Source organism: Mustelus asterias, chromosome 4 (assembly GCF_964213995.1).
Source record: "Mustelus asterias chromosome 4, sMusAst1.hap1.1, whole genome shotgun sequence".
Lineage (NCBI taxonomy): Eukaryota > Metazoa > Chordata > Chondrichthyes > Carcharhiniformes > Triakidae > Mustelus > Mustelus asterias.
In genome coordinates this window covers 46,449,781-46,468,929 of record NC_135804.1, presented here as the reverse complement: position 1 = coordinate 46,468,929, position 19,149 = coordinate 46,449,781, and the positions used below count along the sequence as shown (strand labels likewise).

General features: G+C 44.6%; 1 protein-coding gene across 2 annotated transcripts in view; it reads right to left on the bottom strand.

Annotated features, from left to right (window-relative positions):
- The window catches only part of dus2 (dihydrouridine synthase 2), a 108,646-nt gene that overhangs the window by 40,510 nt on the left and 48,987 nt on the right, over positions 1 to 19,149 (bottom strand). For both annotated transcript variants that reach the window (XM_078210912.1, XM_078210913.1), the window contains exons 8-9: positions 10,063 to 10,128; positions 3,458 to 3,528 (exon numbers count right to left, since the gene is read on the bottom strand). In XM_078210912.1, coding sequence (XP_078067038.1) covers positions 3,458 to 3,528; positions 10,063 to 10,128 — 137 coding nt within the window. The remainder of the gene's footprint in view (positions 1 to 3,457; positions 3,529 to 10,062; positions 10,129 to 19,149) is intronic.

Genomic DNA, 19,149 nt, shown 5'->3' with positions numbered 1-19,149 from the left:
ATTTAAAGGCGAATCCTAGCATCAGAAATCTGCTAACTTAACAATGCCATTTGGAAGTGCAAATTCCAAAATGAAACCATCACAACAGACCCCTGATGGAAGGAATATAACATGATATCTTGAACGAAGTATAATATTGAATTCTTTCTTACCCGAGGTACCCGAGTCACAGTGTATCATGTTCTTTATGAAGTCCCATGAAACCAGGCCTGTCAGAGTGACTGAAGCCAGCAATTCCAACTGGCTGCAATCCCACAATTCAGATCTACAATCATTGGCATATTTAACACAATATCCATCGAGAATCTTCAAAAACACCAGGCCAGTAGAGACCCAGGCTCAGAACTGCGCCAACTGTTACATGGCACCTACAGTACAATGCAGCCAAGGGGTGGTAGCAGTCAGGCAAGGACGCAAACCCGGCCCCAACTCCAATGCTGACTCTTTGGGACAGTGCTGTGGAAAGGTAAATGGAGCAACCTCCTCACAACTACCTGCTGCCTCACAGCGCCAGGGACTTGGGTTCGATTCCCGGCTCGGGTCATTGACTGTGCAGAGCCTGCACATTCTCCCCATGTCTGTGGGGGTTTCCTCCGGGTGCTCCGATTTCCTCTGAACGATGTACTGGTTAGGTGCATTGACCATGCTAAATTCTCCCTCAGTGTACCCGAACAGGCGCCAGATTGTGGTGACTAGGGGATCTTCACAGTAACTTCATTGCAGTGTTAATGTAAGCCTACTTGTGACACTAATAAATAAATTTTACTTTACGTATCACCAATGCCCCTTCAGCATCCATTAAGCAAAGGGGTCAGGTATGGGTCTGCTCTGTAACTTGCTGTCAGACTAATGCCTGCACACCAATATAGCAACAATACTGCCTGCTTAATTCCTCACTAGAAGTCAGGAAGCACTGGTTTGTATGCTGTGACATTATGTCAGCCTAACAGTGCCCTTTCTTTAAATGCTGTCGTTTGAAAGTTCTGTAACCAGTTGATATAGGCAAGCTTCTCCAATTAGAGATCTTCACTTTTGAACAGTCTTGTACATCACTACTTCCTGACAGGAAGGGTTCATAATTAGAAAGGTCTTGCTCAGGCAGCAGAGAAACAATTCTTATCGGTCTGTGAATTGGTACTTAGATGAATAAAACTGTCAAACATGAAGGGAAAAGTTAAGAGCCTTTTTTCAATGCAGTTGTCGGGATTTGCAATACTTTACCAAGAAGAGCAATGGGAGCAGAATGGCGTTTAGAGAGTTAAAGTGTCGAGGTAAAACACCAAGTATTGAGCTGAAGCCACATGCACCCTGTCCATTATTAAAGAGGAGATAGCAGGGCATCTGGATAGAAATGGTTCGATCAATCAGACGCAGCATGGATTCATGAGGGGAAAGTCGTGCTTGACGAACATGTTGGATTTTTATGAAGATGTGACTAGGGCGGTTGATGGAGGAGAACCGGTGGATGCGGTGTTTTTGGATTTCCAAAAGGCGTTTGATAAGGTGCCCCATAAAAGGCTGCTGAAGAAGATTAGGGCACATGGAGTTGGGGGTAGTGTGTTAAAGTGGATTGGGGACTGGCTATCCGACAGGAAGCAAAGAGTCGGAATAAATGGGTGTTTTTCCAGTTGGAGGAAGGTAACTAGTGGCGTGCCGCAGGGATCGGTACTTGGGCCGCAACTGTTTACCATTTATATAGATGATCTGGAGGAGAGGACGGAGTGTAGGGTAACGAAGTTTGCAGACGACACAAAGATAAGTGGAAAAGTGAATCGTGTGGAGGACGGAGAAGATCTGCAGAGAGATTTGGACAGGCTGAGTGAGTGGGCGAGGATATGGCAAATGGAGTATAACGTTGAGAAATGCGAGGTTATACACTTTGGAGGAAGTAATAACAAATGGGATTACTATCTCAATGGAAACAAATTAAAACATGCTACCGTGCAAAGGGACCTGGGGGTCCTTGTGCATGAGACGCAAAAGCCCAGTCTGCAGGTACAACAGGTGATCAAGAAGGCAAATGGGATGTTGGCCTATATTGCGAGGGGGATAGAATATAAAAGCAGGGATGTCTTGATGCACCTGTACAGGGCATTGGTGAGGCCGCAGCTGGAATACTGTGTGCAGTATTGGTCCCCTTATATGAGGAAGGATATATTGGCATTGGAGGGAGTGCAGAGAAGGTTCACCAGGTTGATACCGGAGATGAGGGGTTTGGATTATGAGGAGAGGCTGAGGAGATTGGGTTTGTACTCGTTGGAGTTTAGAAGGATGAGGGGGGATCTTATGGAGACTTATAAGATAATGCGGGGGCTGGATAGGGTGGAGGCGGAGAGATTCTTTCCACTTAGTAAGGAAGTTAAAACTAGAGGACACAGCCTCAAAATAAAGGGGGGTCGGTTTAAGACAGAGTTGAGGAGGAACTTCTTCTCCCAGAGGGTGGTGAATCTCTGGAATTCTCTGCCCACTGAGGTGGTGGAGGCTACCTCGCTGAATATGTTTAAAGCGCGGATGGATGGATTCCTGAGCGGTAAGGGAATTAAGGGTTATGGGGATCAGGCGGGTAAGTGGTACTGATCCACGTCAGATCAGCCATGATCTTATTGAATGGCGGGGCAGGCTCGAGGGGCTAGATGGCCTACTCCTGCTCCTATTTCTTATGTTCTTATGTTCAAATCAGTATTCAATTTATATAGCATAAAAAATACTTCCGTTTCTCACAAGAAAGAGACAAGAACAATCACAGCTCTTTCTCCGAATGTCTAGCTGAACAGCAAAACGCAACTTTAGCTCGAAGTCTCAATCAAAAGACACCTTCAACAATGCAGCACTCCCTCAGTATTAACTGAACGAGCAGTCTAAGTTATGTACTCAAGTCCTGGAGTGGAGTCTGAACTCACAATCAGCTGGCTTAGAGTGGATTGAGAACCAAGCTGATACTTAGGCATTGAGAAAAGCCATTTCCTCACTCTCAGAAGAGGGACCCCTCCCACACCAGCTTCATTTATTTTCTGTTTCCCATATGGAATCGGAGTACGGTTAAAATGACACTGAAGTGTGGGATATTGTTCATAACTTGCCTTTTGGTAATCTGGCTCAAAGCTCCAGAATTTCAATCTGGCATGTGCTAAATGCCTGGAAGCGAGGAGAGAATAACGTGATCCATCTCCTTAACTTTCATATAGGAACCAGATAATGTTGTCCACCCAAGACATTTCTCCCTCTCGTTAGCTCTGAAGAAGTTATACAGACTCAAAACATTAACTCTGTTTCTCTCCCTGCAGGCGCTGACAGACCTGTTGTGTTTTGCCAGCATTTTCTGTTTCAAATTTCCAGCATGGGGCAGTATTTTGCTTTTATTATGATGCTGTCTACCCACTTCACTCTATAAATACTCCTGTAACTCAGGGCACACTGATGAAGCCAGCAACCAAGAGTTTGTAGACTTCACTTGTACCTTCCGTGCACCGCCACAGCTGCAACTCCCGTTCGTTCGATGCGTTTTACAAGCTGAATGGTGTCTTCCAGCTGCAAGTAAAAGCATTAAAACAAATCATGAGATCAAGAGGTGAGCTAGGCTTTAGCTTCCTTGATGAGCAACACTTTAAACAATGAGTGTCACTGTTGACATACTTTGCAAATGTCAATCCAATAGCAGAAGAACTTTATACAATCACTTTTTGCTTTTTTGGACTAAACAACTGCTTCTGACATTTAGTGAGACAACGGAGGCAAGTGACCTTATAGTGGGAGAGGGCTGAAGCTTCCTGAGAATATTTCCTAAGCTGTTCCGATGAAAGAACAATATTCACTGATTGAAAAGAAATGCTTTTTGGCAGTTGGTTTGAAAATAGGAGTGGGGAAAACTTGGGAGCAGTATCCGATTCAAAGATCCCTGGGGCTACTCGCTGCTGCTATTATTCCCATTTTCCTTTCTGGCAATGCAGAAGGAAGGTGTCAGTGTTAAACTTGGAGAGATAATTATCGTTTGAACAATGAAGTTGGACTGGTATATTGGAAATTGTATTCCTTCAGGGTTAAGGTACAACAGAAAGAAATAGAATTTGAGGAGGCGTAGGCCTCCAAGCAATGCTTGGGAGGGAGGGGGTTTGGGGGTGGGAGAATAACCAAAAACAGTTTTTGGATTTTGAACAAATGTAATACTTGGAACAGGTCTGGGAATTTCCCAAAATAACTAATTATTTTTATAGGATTTTCTAAGTTTTATTAAAAAAAAGGTGCCCCATGGTGCATCACAAATGGAAAAGAGGGAGAAAGAGATTAAAGAGGGGTGACCAAAACTTGGCTGAAAGGATCGGTCCAAAGGAAATTGTGATGGAAAACCATTGCAACTTCCAGCACAGGCGATCATGTCTAAGCCAAGTTCTTGCTTCAACAATCCAAAACTAATCCCACACTCCTCATACACCCTGTATCTTCCCCTGATAATATTTATCGATATTATAGCTGTCTGAACTACCTGTAAGAAATCTCACAACACCAGGTTAAAGTCCAACAGTTTCTTTGGTATCACGAGCTTTCGGAGCGCTGCTCCTTCATCAGGTGAGTGGACTACCTGAGATAACATATTCCATACTCCAACAAAGCTCACAGGAAGGGATAAAGGGCTGGAAGACACAGGGTGAGGACAAAGAGAGATGTGAAGGTGAGGAAAGGTGATGTGATTTTAAATTCAATAAGTGTAGGTGGGTTAGAGTAGAGGATGGGCAATCAGGACTTAATATGGTACAAGATACAGAGGGCTAGCGTTAGACACTGGAAGTTTAAGGAGGTGAAGGTTGGCAAGTAAGGCATTGGAAAAAATATCAAGCCCAGAGGCTCACGCAGGGAGATTCATAAGAACACAAGAACTAGGAGCAGGAGTTGGCCCCTCGAGCCCACTCCGCCATTCAGTAAGATCATGGCTGATCTTTTTGTGGACTCAGCTCCACTTATCCGTCCGCTCACCATGACCCTTAATTCCTTTACTGTTCAAAAATTTATCTATCTTTGCCTTAAAAACATTCAATGAGGTAGCCTCAACGGCTTCACTGGGCAGAGAATTCCACAGATTCACAACCCTTTGTGTGAAGAAGTTCCTCCTCAACTCTGTTTCAGATTCAGATCTATGCAGCATTCATCAGGGAAAATTAGCCAGTTCGGATCCACCATGATTGCCCTTCAAGAACCTTTTCCATTATTCAGATGCTCTCCATTCACTCTTGGACATATCAGCCTTACAAAACTGACTGATCCAGGATGTAAGAATTTCACAAGATCAGCTGACGGTCACTGCACTGAAAGGAAGTAATGAGACGATTGAACAATGTCTGAATATCTGGAAGAATTAAGATTGTTCAGTAAATAATTATAGGTAATAGCAAAGTCATCGTCTTTATAGGACAGTACGGTGGCACAGTGGTTAGCATTGCTGCCTCACAGCGCCAGGGACCCAGGTTCATATCCTGGCTTGGATCACTGTCTGTGTGGAGTCTGCGCGTTCTCCCCGTGTCTGTGTGGGTTTCCTCTGGGTGCTCCGGTTTCCTCCCACAGCCCGAAAGACGTGCTAGTTAGGTGCATTGGCCATGCTAAATTCTCCCTCAGTGTACTCGAATAAGTGCCAGGGTGTGGCGACTAGGGGATTTTCACAGTAACTTCCTTGCAGTGTTAATGTAAGCCTACTTATGACACTAATAAATAAACTTAAAACTTTGTTAAAAGAGAAAATGCTGGAAAATCTCAGCAGGTCTGGAAGCATCCGTAAAGAGAGAAAAGAGCAGATGTTTTGAGTCCAGATGACCCTTTGTCAAAGACAGGCGAGAATTTGTCAGTTTTGACAAAGGGTCACCTGGACTCGAAACGTCAGCTCTTTTCTCTCCTGACAGATGCTGCCAGACCTGCCTGAGATTTTCTAGCATTTTCTCTTTTGGTTTCAGATTCCAGCATCCACAGTAATTTGCTTTTAAACTTTGTCAACTCTGCACCTCCCCCACCCCACCCCAGCCAATGCACCCAAGCCATTAACTCTACCCTCTGCCTGGCAACTGGGGTGGCATGGTATCACAATGGTTAGCACTGCTGCTTCATAGTGCTAGGGACCCAGGTTCGATTCCCAGCTTGAGTCATTGTCTGTGTGGAGTCTGCACGTTCTCCCCATGTCTGCATGGGTTTCCTCCGGGTGCTCTGGTTTCCACCCACAGTCTGAAAGATGTGCTGGTTAGGCGCATTGACCTGAACAGTGGCGACTAGAGGAATTTCACAGTGACTTCATTGCAGTGTTAATGTAAGCCTTACTTGTGACTAATAAATAAACTAACTAACTACCTGAGGCTGAAACAGACCATTTGCAACCTTGGTGTTGTATTTGAGCCCAAGGTGAGCTTCCAACCTCACGTCCGCTCCTTTACCACTACTGCTTACTTCCACCTCTGTTGCTCCACTGCCGTCTCAACTCATATTCTGCCGAAACCTCATCCAGGCCTTTTTTATTAAGCCTCTGGAGCTGATGCCATTGGTGCCACCAATTCTCACCTGGCCAACCTCCCATCTTCCATAAACTCGAGCTCATTCACTACTCTGCTGCCCGTGTCTTAAGTCACAGCGAGTGCAAAGATGTGCAAGTTAGGCTGATTGGCCATGCTGAATTGCCCCTTAGTGTCAGGGGAACTCGCAGGGTAAATATATATGGGGTTAAGGGGATAGGGCCTGGGTGAGATTGTTGTCGGTGCAGATTCGATGGGCCGAACAGCCTCCTTCTACATCGTAGGGATTCTATGGTTTTATGTAGTCTTTTCAACCATCACTCCCATGCTTGCTGATCTATAGTGGCCCCTGGCAAAACCCATTTTCAATTCTCATCCTTGAATTCAAATCCCTCTGTGGACCCACCTCGCCTTCTCTGTAACCTACTTCAGCCCTGCAATCCTCTGAAATCTCTGCGTTCTTCCAATTCTGGCCTTTTGAGCATTCCCAATCTTAATTGCTCTACCATCGGTGGCCATGCCTTTAGTTCCCTAGGCCCTAAAGACTGTCATTTCCTCCCTATACCCCTCAGTCTCTCTTCCTCCGTCTCCTCACTTACGCTGCTCCTCAAAACTTACTTTGTTGACCAGTTTTTAGTGACTGCCTTAATCTCTCCTTATGTGGCTCAGTGCTCAATCATGTTTCACAATGCTTCTGCAAAGTGCCTTGGGGCATCTTGCTGAATAAAGACACTATTTACATGGAAGTTGTTATTGTTAAAAGCTAGGGAAGGCTGACAAGTGGAGATGATGTTTGAAATTGTTTTACCACAGTGCACTTAACTATTTATCACCTTCATATACTGTTTAATAGTTTAAATTATTTAAATATAACGCACAACATCAGTTGTGGTTGTTAGAAGCATAGAACTAAATTCAGTTGTGTGTCCCTGGCATTGGGAGGTCACTGCACTTCAAAACATTTGAGGTGTTTCTGAGAGATATGAGGCTGGACTTGAATGGATGACTTTAGTTTTTTTTCCATTCCGTTCTGGGGATGTAGATGCCACTAGCAAGGTTGATATTTATTCCCCACTTGTCATTGCATTTGAGAAGTTGGCAGTGGACCATCGTCCTCAAGCAATGCAGTTTAGCAGTTTTGTTGGTTTTTAAAAAATTTTACACTATTTTTAATGTTACAAAGCCAACGTGCAGAGTGGACAGGGCAAACCCTTAACCCGTCTCCTTGCTCGCTCCAAAAACCAATTAAAATGCAAATCAAATCCAATTCATGCCCCCGACAAGACAGACATACAAGCTCCAAGCTGACAAGAAACGGCACTGGGCCTAATCCTGGGCTTGATCATACAATCCTTCAGTGCAGAAGGACGCCATTCGGCCCATCAAGTCTGCACCGACCACAATCCCATCCAGGCCCTATTCCATAACCCCATGCATTTACCCTAGCTAGTCCCCCTGACACTAAGGGGCAATTTAGCATGGCCAATCCACCTGACCCGCACACCTTTGGACTGTCGGAGGAAAACAAGCAGACACGGGGAGAACGTGCAAACTCTGCACAGACAGTGACCCAAGCTGGGAATCGAACCCAGGTCCCTGACACTGTGAGGCAGCAGTGCTAACCGCTGTGCCACCATGCCACCCTTGCTTAGCCAAAGGCCGAGAAGCGATCAAAGTGGAGACTATGGGCATCGATCCCAGTACCTCTCAAATGCAGAGCAAGCACTCTACCAGGTGAGCTAATTCCTAGGCCATTTCAGAAGGCTGTTCGTTGATGTGGGTCCAGAGGTGCTTTCTGGTCAGGCCAGGTAAGTGTGACAGATTTCCTTGCTAAAAGGACTTAAATGAACCAGTTGGGCTTTTAGAACAATCTAACAGCTTCACCGTCATTTTATTGATTCCAGCTTTTGATTTCCAAATTTAAAAAATAATAATTAAATTGTTTGGTTGGATTTGAATCCACGGAAAACAACTGGTCCGGATGGGGTACCCGGATGAGCACTCAGATCCTGCGCGGATCAGCGGTCGGAGGTATTCACAGACATCTTCAACCTCTCTTTACAACAATCTGAGATCCCTATCTGCTTCAAGACGACGCCCATCATCCCGGTACCTAAGAAAAACTAAGCAGCGTGCCTTAATGACTATCGGCCGGTGGCTCTGACATCCATCATTATGAAGTGCTTCGAAAGGTTAGTCATGGCATGATTCAATTCCAGCCTCCCGGACTACCTGGATCCACTACAGTTTGCCTACCGCCGCAACAGGTCCACAGCAAACGCCATTTCCCTGGCCCTGCACTCAACCCTGGAACACCTAGGTAACAAAGACACCTATGTCAGACTCCTATTTATTGACTACAGCTCAGCTTTCAACACCATTATTCCAATGAAACTCATCTCCAAACTCCGTGGCCTGGGCCTCAGCTCCTCCCTCTGCAATTGTGCCCTGAACTTCCTAATTCACAGACCACGATCAGTAAGAATAGGCAACAACACTTCCTCAACACCGGTGCCCCACAAGGCTGTATTCTGAGCCCCCTACTATACTCCTTATACACCTATGACTGTGTGGCCAAATTCCCCTCCAATTCGATTTTCAAGTTTGCTGACGACACCACCGTAGTGGGTCGGATCTCAAAAAATGACGAGGCAGAGTACAGGAATGAGATAGAGAATCTGGTGAACTGGTGCGGCAACAATAATCTCTCCCTCAATGTCAATAAGACGAAGGAGATTGTCATTGACTTCAGGAAGCGTAAAGGAGAACATGCCCCTGTCTACATCAACGGGGACGAAGCAGAAAGGATCAAGAGCTTCAAGTTTTTAGGTGTCCAGATCACCAACAATCTGTCCTGGTTTCCCCCATGCCAACACTATAGTTAAGAAAGCCCATCAATGTCTCTTCTTTCTTAGAAGACTAAGGAAATTTGGCATGTCAGCTACGGCTCTCAGATGCACCATAGAAAGCATTCTTTCTGGTTGTATCACAGCTTGGTATGGTTCCTGCTCTGCCCAAGACCGCAAGAAACTACAAAAGGTCGTGAATGTAGCCCAATCCATCACGCAAACCAGCCTCCCATTCATTGACTCTGTCTACACTTCCTGCTGCCTCTGCAAAGCAACCAGCATAATTAAGGACCCCACGCACCCCGGACATTCTCTCTTCCATTGGGAGAAAGATACAAAAGTCTGAGGTCACGTACCAACCGACTCAAGAACAGCTTCTTCCCTGCTGCTGTCAGACTTTTGAATGGACTTACCTTGCATTAAGTTGATCTTTCTCTACACCCTAGCTATGACTATGACACTACATTCTGCACTCACTAGTTTCCTTCTCTATGAATGGTATGCTTTGTCTGTATAGCATGCAAGAAACAATACTTTTCACTGCATGTTAATACATGTGACAATAATAAATCAAATCAAATCAATGTTCTTGGGATTGTTACTCAGGGCCTCGGAGTTACCAGGCCAGTAGCTACCACATGATTCTATCAGTAACAGAAGGAATAAAGACAGGTTATGAATACGAAAGTTCCTATAGGTGCTTAGGTAGAAGAAAAAGACCAGACACTTACAGATGGCAAAATTCGAATTTTGCAGGTCACTGGCTTTGTGATTCCTTTGACCAGAGTGGAAAGAATCTGAAATGGTTGGACAAAAATTAGGAAAAATTAGTTTAATACATTCTTAATAGAAATTACATCAAATGTTGATCTCCTGTATAGACACTGACTTGAAAAGCTCCTGACAATGGGTGTGAGAATAGCCTTGCGCAATTGATTTGTGCAAATTCATTGAAATGTCGGCAACACTCGTGCTTTGTGCTCCCTGCCGATTACTGTGATTGCTGAATGCAGCCAGTGCTAACCCCTGCTGTACATCGGCTGCATCAGCAGGGGGCTCACAATCATAACTACCTAGCACTCCTGGAAGCTAGCTTAGACTGCCAAAAGCTAACGTGCCTTGCCTAATGAGGAAGTGCACTGTGGCTGGAGCAGCTGCTGGCAGTCGCGCAGCAAGTGAATTTGACCTGGAAACAGTGAAGAACGGCACATTTTGAGAGAGAATGCAAGCTGCAAAGTTTTCAAAACGACACTGGAGAACTGGGTGCAGCAGGTGCGAGACGTCTGGTATCTGCAAGAGGCCGAGAGGCTCTCCAGAAAAATAGCCAAAAGGCAGCGGAAACAGACACCAGAGGACATCAATGCCAAGGTCTAGCTGCAAGGTTCTGGACATAGGGCTGCAATAGGTTCAGCAACCTCACAACTGCTCAAGATCAGTGAATGTATCTTCAACTACCATATCCTGCCAACTATATCACTAGCCTCCAAACTCATTCATTCACTTCTCCCCACCACCCATCACTCACACATAATCTTTTTTTATTCATTCATGGAATGTGGGTGTTGCAGCAAGGTCAGCATTTATTATAGAACCCCTGCAAAAGAGGCCATTCGGCCCATCAAGTCTGCACCAACTCTCTGACAGAGCCAGGCCCTCTCCCCCACACTATCCCTATGACACCCACACCTTTCCCATGGCTAATCCAGCTAAGATGTGGAGGTGCCGGCGTTGGACTGGGGTAAACACAGTAAGAAGTTTAACAACACCAGGTTAAAGTCCAACAGGTTTATCTGGTGGCTTTTGCTACCAAATAAACCTGTTGGACTTTAACCTGGTGTTGTTAAACTTCTTACTAATCCAGCTAACCCAAGAGGCAATTTAACTTGCCCAATCAACCTACCTTGGACTGTGGGAGGAAACCAGAGCACCCGGAAAAAACCCCACGCAGAACGGGGAGAACATGCAGACTCCGCAGAGACAGTGACCCAAGCCGGGAATCGAACCCGGGGAACTGTGAGGCAGCAGTGCTAACCACTGTGCCACCATTTATTTTCCACCTCTAACTGCTCTTGGGAAGGTGATGGCATGCCACCCGTTTCTATACAGCCAAGTGTTTTGCTGGGCAATTTCAGGGAGCAGTTAAGAGTCACCCACATTGCTGTGGATCTGGAGTCACATACAGGCCAGACTAGGATGGCAGATTTCCTTCCCAAAACCATGTTAGTGAACCAGGTGAGTTTTAATGACAACCAGTAGTTTCAGTAACTATTACTGATCATAGCATTTTATGTCAGATTTATTTATTTAATTAAAATTACATTCTCCAACTGTCTGTGGTGGGATTTGAACTCATGTCTTCAGATCGTTAGTCCAGGCCTCTGAATTAGTAGTCAAGTAATATAATCACTATGCTAGCTTATCGTACCTACGAGCATACGAATTTGGAGCAGGTGTAGGCAACTCAGCCCCTCAAGCCTGCTCCACTATCCAATAAAATCATGGCTGATCTAATTGCAACCTCAACTTCACATTGCCACCTACCCCTGGTAACCTTTCACCCCCTTGCTTATCAAGAATCCACTCAGCTCTGTCTTAAAAATATTGAAGCTTCTGCTTCCACCATCTTTTGAAGAGGAGATTTCCAAAGACTCACAACCCTCCGTCTTAAATGGACAACCCCTTATTTTTTAAATCAGTCACCCCCCCCCCCCCCCCCACAATTTTAGATTCTCCACAATGGGGAACAGCCTTTCCAGCTTTGATTTCCAAATTCTAAATTGTTGAGTAGGATTTGAATTCACGTTAACATTCTTTGGATTGTTACTCGGGGTCTCTGGGTTACCAGGTCAGTAGCGACCACATGACGGTATCTTTTCTATCAATAGAAAAAGCAATAAAGACAGATTATGAATACGAGAGTTCCTATAGATGTTTAGGAAGAAGAAAAACACCAGACCCTGTCGAGTGCCTTCAGGATCTTACATGGCACCTGTACTTTCATCAGATACGATTATGTTCTAACATTCACAATGGACAACAGCACGGAGTGCTCCCTGTTCATTCTTCCAGTCATGCTGTATGCTAAAGGGAATGCCGATTTCTGCACCCATCGTTTGGGACAACTGCTTTGTGTAGAAGCAAAACCTTTTTCAGCACCTGTCACGTCACTCGCTGTCAACCTCTGCAACCTGAAAGAGTTATGGAAAATACTTGCAGAGAAGCCATAAGAAATCAACCCGAAACTGAGTTAACAAATGACGATCCCTTCAGTGCTGGTTGAGGGGGGGGGTTTCAAAATACACCTGGTTCAAATACTGCAGTGAAACGTGAGAAAAAAAAGGTTGTTTGTTGAATGATGGATGGGGTGGCAGTGAAGAATTAAAGTGCTGAGAAGCTAGTGTGTGCTTAGTTGTGTGAGGTAGAAAGGGGGCAAGAGAGGGCATTGGATGGAACACTGAGCTTCAAAATGGCAGCAACGGTCATTATCACTGTGGCACTAATTGCTCTCAGCAGAATGGCATCATACACAATTTGTAGCATAAATGTGTACATCTACCAGATGCCATTTTGGATCCTGTGTGGCACCCATAGCACTGAAATAACAGGCCCTACCAAACCCAATTCTGTCTCCTATTTCTTTACGTACAGTTATATATTTCAAAATATAATTTTAATTCTGGATTTTCCCAAACTAAAATTTTATAGATTAGAACAGCCAGACAGCTATAAGCTTTCTGTGTAAACTTCAAAGCAAACAGCTAAAAATCTTGTTGCAGGACCGCATAAACCTCGGGATAAATTAACCCCACACACAATGCAACAATGAGGAGGTTCTAGAGGCTGCTTCTCCACCAAAGTGAATCACACGGACCTGAATCACCCAACCCTTCAAAACGCTCCAAGCCCCAAGTCAAATCAAAGAACAGCAAAACCGGAGCTTCCTCTGAAAATCCATAGCCCCCTCACATCCAGCACCTTGTCAATTCAGATCCACTACAAGGTACATATTAAATGTTAAAAAAACCACGGAACTCACAAAGCAGATGGTATGAGAGCAATGACTATTTTCATTTTGATTGATTTATTTGTATTCATGGAGAGCTCAGTTTTGGTCATCATACATTGGGGCTGAATTGCTGTCAAATGCCAGTGCTGGTTACATTTATACAGGGCAATAAACAGTGCTCACATTTATCACTTGGTAATTCTGAGTCACAATTCCATTGCACATCTCGCAGAGCCTCGAACCTACAGAAAACATGTACTAGAATATATACTTTGGAGAGAGGCTGGCATAGCAGTGATGTGGCTGGATTAGTAATTCAGTGGCCCAGGTTAATGCTCTGCAGACATGGATTCAAATCCCACCATGGCAGCTGGTGGAATTTGAATTCTGTTAATAAATATGGAATATAATGTTCGTCTCAGTAACGGTGACAATGAAACTATCATCAATTGTATTAAAAGCCCATTTGGTGCCTTTAGGGAAGGAAATCTGCCACCCTTACCTGGTTTGGCCTACAAGTGACTCCAGACCGCAGCAATGCGGTTGACTCTTAACTGCCCTCTGAAGTGGCAGCCATTCAGGTAAAGGGCAACTAGGGGTAGGCAAGAAATGCTGGCCTTGCTAGCAACGCCAAATACCATGAAAGAATTAGAACATAGAAAACTACAGCACAAAAGTGCCCCACAAGTTGTGCCGAACATGTCCCTACCTTTTAGGTCTACCTATAACCCTCCATCCTATTAAGTCCCATGTACTCATCCAGGAGTCTCTTAAAAGACCCGATTGACTCCACCACCACTGACGGCAGCTGATTCCACTCGCCCACCACCCTCTGTGTGAAAAACTTCCCCCTAACATTTCCCTTGTACCTACATCCCAGCACCTTAAACCTGTGTCCTCTTGTAGCAGCCATTTCCACCCTGGGAAAAAGCCTCCGAGAGTCCACCCGATCGATGCCTCTCAACATCTTATATACCTCTATTAGGTCTCCTCTCATCCTACGTCTCTCCGAGCTCCCTCAGCCTATCCTCATAAGGCATGCCACTCAATCCAGGCAACATCCTTGTAAATCGCCTCTGCACCCTTTCAATCTTTTCCACATCCTTCCTGTAATGAGGCGACCAGAACTGAGCACAGTACTCCAAGTGGGGTCTGACGAGGGTCTTATATAGCTGCATCATTATCTCCGGACTCCTAAACTCAATCCCTCGATTGATAAAGGCCAGCACACCATACACCTTCTTAACCACCTCCTCCACCTGCGGGGCCGATTTTAGAGTCCTATGGACCCAGACCCCAAGGTCCTTCTGATCCTCTACAGTACTGAGAGTCTTTCCCTTTATATTGTACTCCTTCGTCCCATTTGACCTGCCAAAATGGACCACTACGCATTTATCTGGGTTGAAGTCCATCTGCCACTTCTCCGCCCAGTCTTGCATCCTATCTATGTCCCTCTGTAACTTCTTTCATCCCACGATCTGTATTGATAATAAATTTAATCATTTTTACCACAATATTCAGGAATAACACCTTAAAACAACCAATGAAAAATGAAAGACAATGGCCGGGATTTTACCAGCACGGAGATCGGCATTCTCCATTGGCCTCGGGCGGGATCTTACGAACCTCGGGCGGACGTGCTGGTAAAATTCCGCCCATAATTTTAAACAGCAGCTGGTATGCAAATAGTGGCCATGGAAGACTGTAGATTTCTAATGTCACATTAATTGTTATCTGGAATATTGAAAATACACAGGCTAACATGAATCAGAGAAAAGAACATTTTCTTTTAAAAGCAATGGAAGTAACAGTGTTCATCATCATCACATCAACTTCTGGAATCCGCACATGCGCAGGATAACGCAGAAATCCAGAAGTTGCTGTCAGTGAATCTATGCTTCACCAGATGGTGTGCTTTTCAGGTACACATGGACTGCATGCAATTAATGGGAAATCTATGAAATGATGAGAGTTTCCACTCTTACACGGTTAATCTCAGTGTAAAAACCTTTGAAAGTGTTACACCTTCTTGAATGAGGTGTAACTGGGGTATTGACTTCATAATTACTGTTAAACATCCTCACTAGCCCTGAAAAGCTAATTTTATATTTGTGGAATATCAAATTTCTCCATCAATGATAAAAAATTGCACATTTTAAAAAGAATTTTTCTTTTCTTTTATCAGTTTGCACACACTTCTTTTAGCTCCTATCTTAATCCAAGCCATCAATTATTTTGCTATTGAAAAATTAAAAGTGAATGAAATTAAGTACTTCTAAGTTCCTGGTTTCCGGTCTGTGAGAATACCTCAGTGTGATTGGCTGCTTACCCACTGGCTGACATCACTGCTGCTGCAAGCAAGACATCCCCTTGACTGACTTTCAGATTCAAACTGCTGTTGCAAAGGGGATATCCATGCCACAGAAATGGCTAAACCTTTGTGGACAGTTATCTTTTGAGGCGAGTGGCAGTGCTTTGCTGCTGACCTCAAAGTCCAGACCATTGTCTTTAGGACATAATGATCGGAAAGAGACAGCACAATATGTTGGACTAAATCCTCTGGTCTCCGGATCATTAGAAGTCAGGTGTATGACCAATGATGCATGTTGGGACGTTGCAGACGTCCTGATTTATGTTTCAAGTTAGTTGATGATGCCACCATAGTGGGTCGGATCTCAAACAATTATAAGATGGAGTATAGGAAAGAGATAGAGAATCTGGCGAACTGGTGTGACGACAATAATCTCTCCTTCAATGTCAACAAAACAAAGGAGATAGTCATCGGCTTCAGGAAGCGGAATGGAGGACACACGTCTAACCACATCAACAGGGATGAAGTGGAACTGGTCGAGAGCTTCAGGTTTCTAGATGTCCAGATAACCAACAACCTGTCCTGGTCCCTCCATGCCGGTGCTATAGTTAAGAAAGCCCACCGCGCCTCTACTTTCTCAGGAGGCTGAGGAAATCTGGCATGTCCGCTACAACTCTCACCAACTTTTACAAATGCGCCATAGAAAGCATTCTTTCTGGTTGAATCACAGCTTGGTGTGGCTCCTGCTCTGTTTAAGACCACAAGAAACGACAAAGGCTTATGAATGAAGCCCAGTCCGTCACACAAACCAACCTCCCATCCACAGACTCCGTCTATACTTCCTGCTGCCTTGCAAAAGCAGCCAGCATAATCAAGGACCCCACGCACCTTGGACATTCTCTCTTCCACCTTCTTCCATCAGGAAAAAGATACAAAAGTCTGAGGTCATGTACTAACTGATTCAAGAGCAGCTTCTTCCCTGCTGCCATCAGACTTTTGAATGGACCAACCTCATATTAAGTTGATCTTTCTCTACACCCTAGCTATGACTGTAACACTACATTCTGCACTCTCCTTTCCTTCTCTATGAGCGGTATGCTTTGTCTGACGCGCAAGAAACAATACTTTTCACTGTATACTAATACAGGTGACAATAAATCAAATCAAATCAAACCTTCCACTGAACTCTACACCGCTGTGACAGAGCTCCCCGATGGATGCCGTACTCCGCAATTCTGGAAAGCTGGGCTTGAAGGGAATGTGGAGCAATCGAGGGAATTTTCAAGCAGAATGGCAATCCGACAGTGATTACCATCCTTGGAAAGTCTGGGCCATCATACTTACAGACAGTCTTTAACACGAAAATAAGCCATTGTGACAAGAGGCTTGGACAAAGAGATGGTCTAAAGGTTTTAAAAGGAAAGCTTAGAGTCAAGGCATGAAACATAGAAACTAGAAGCAGGAGTAGGCCATTCGGCTCTTCAAACCTGCTCCGCCATTCATTTTGATCATGGCTGACCATCGAATTCAGTATCCTGACCCTGCCTTCCCCCCATATCCCCTAATCCCTTAAGCCCCAAGAGCTATATCTAATTTCTTCTTGAAATCAGAGAACGTTTTGGCCTCAACTATTTTCTGTGGTAGTGAAATCCACTCATTCACCAAGAAATTTCACCTCACCTCAGTTCAAAAAGGTTTAGCCCTTATCCTCAAACCATGACCCCTAGTTCTGGACTCCCCCACTATTGGGAACATTCATTCCTTTCTAACCTTGTTAAAATTTTCTAAGTTTCTATGAGACCCTCTCACTCTTCTAAACTCCAGTGAATATAATCCTAACTGACTTGGTCTCTCCTCATATGACAGATCTTCCATCCCAGAGATCAGCCTGGTAAACCTTCACTGTACTCCCTCTATAGCAAGGACAGCCTTCCTCAGATAAGGACACCAAAACTGCACACAATACTCCAGGTGTGGCCTCACCAACGCCCTATATAATTGCAGCAAAATATCCCTATCCCTATACTCAAATCCTCTTGATATGAAGGCCAACATACCATTTGCCTTCTTTACTGTCTGCTGTACCTGCACGCTTACTTTCAGCGATTGATGTATGAGGACACCGTGAGTAGTCATACTCATCAAATCACACAATGTCAGCCTGGTGCTTGACTAGTCTGTGGGACAGCTCTGCCAATTCCTGCACAAGCCCCCAGATGTTGGTGAGGAAAACCTTTCAAGGTCAGTAGGGCTGGGTTTGCCATTGTCGTTTCTAGTGACTAGGTCGATGCTGGGTGGTCCGTCCAGTTTCATCCCTGTTTGCAGACTTTGTAGTGGTTTGTCATACAACCGAGTGGCTTGCTAGGCCACTTACAGAGGGCATTTAAAGAGCCAACCACATTGCTGGGGGTCTGGAGTCACACGTGGCCAGACCAGGTAAGAAGGGCAGATTTCCTTCCGTATTCTCTTAACACCTACTCTCTGTTTTGTGTGTTTAAGTCAGCTTGCTATTGTCCTACTTATCCCCCGACTCCACATGTTTGGATTCTTATGTCTACAATGCGGTATCCTATTGAAGCTTTTTGGAAATCCAAATGTATTGCCTTTTATTTACCACGCCTGATATTTCCTCAAAGGATTCAATAAGGTTGATGAAGCGTGATCTTCCTTTTTGAAATCCATGTTATCTACTCTATTATATTTGCAGTTGCCAGATGTTTATATCTAGATATCGTTGCTAGATTGCAGAAATATCAGTGTAGGGCTTTAAAGAAAGATCAAGTGTGTTTACTTGCACCCCTCAGGAAATGTAATTAAGTTGTGCAGGAGACCAGAACAGTGCAAACTTTTCATCCACCATTCCACATTGCGCCTGAGCTTTTGGCTTTCCGAGTAGCTGAGATACAAAGGCAACCTAACTTGGCGGATTTCCACAAGGCAAGCAATTTGGAGGCAAGCACAAAATGTCATACTTCTTCTCCAAGGATCAACACAGCCAAGAGCATGGAATGAAAATGTAACAAAACGCCGGATATTTCATGCGGTTCGCCTGTTATAATCAATGTGCTTCACGATCTGGTGAAGAGTAGCCATTACCAGAGAAACAAGAAATCAAATAACCGCAAACCTGGAAAAAATTAGGAAATCTTAAAATCAATCTCAGTGAAAACAGGTCTGAAATTGCAACAGGATGTTTTGAAGATGAAATCAATTGACTTGATGCTTTTGTAAAAGTTATGGAAACTTGGAAGATATACTTTGGGGCGGCACGGTGGTTAGAGCTGCTGCCTCACAGCGCCAGGGACCCAGGTTCAATTCCCGGCTTAGGTCACTGTTTGTGCGGAGTCTGCACAATCTCCCCATGTCTGCATGGGTTTCCTCCGGGTGCTCTGGTTTCCTCCCACAGTCCAAAAGATGTGCTGGTTAGGTGCATTGACCATGCTAAATTCTCCCTCAGTGTACCCGAACAGGCGCCAGAGTGTGGCGACTGGGGGATTTTCA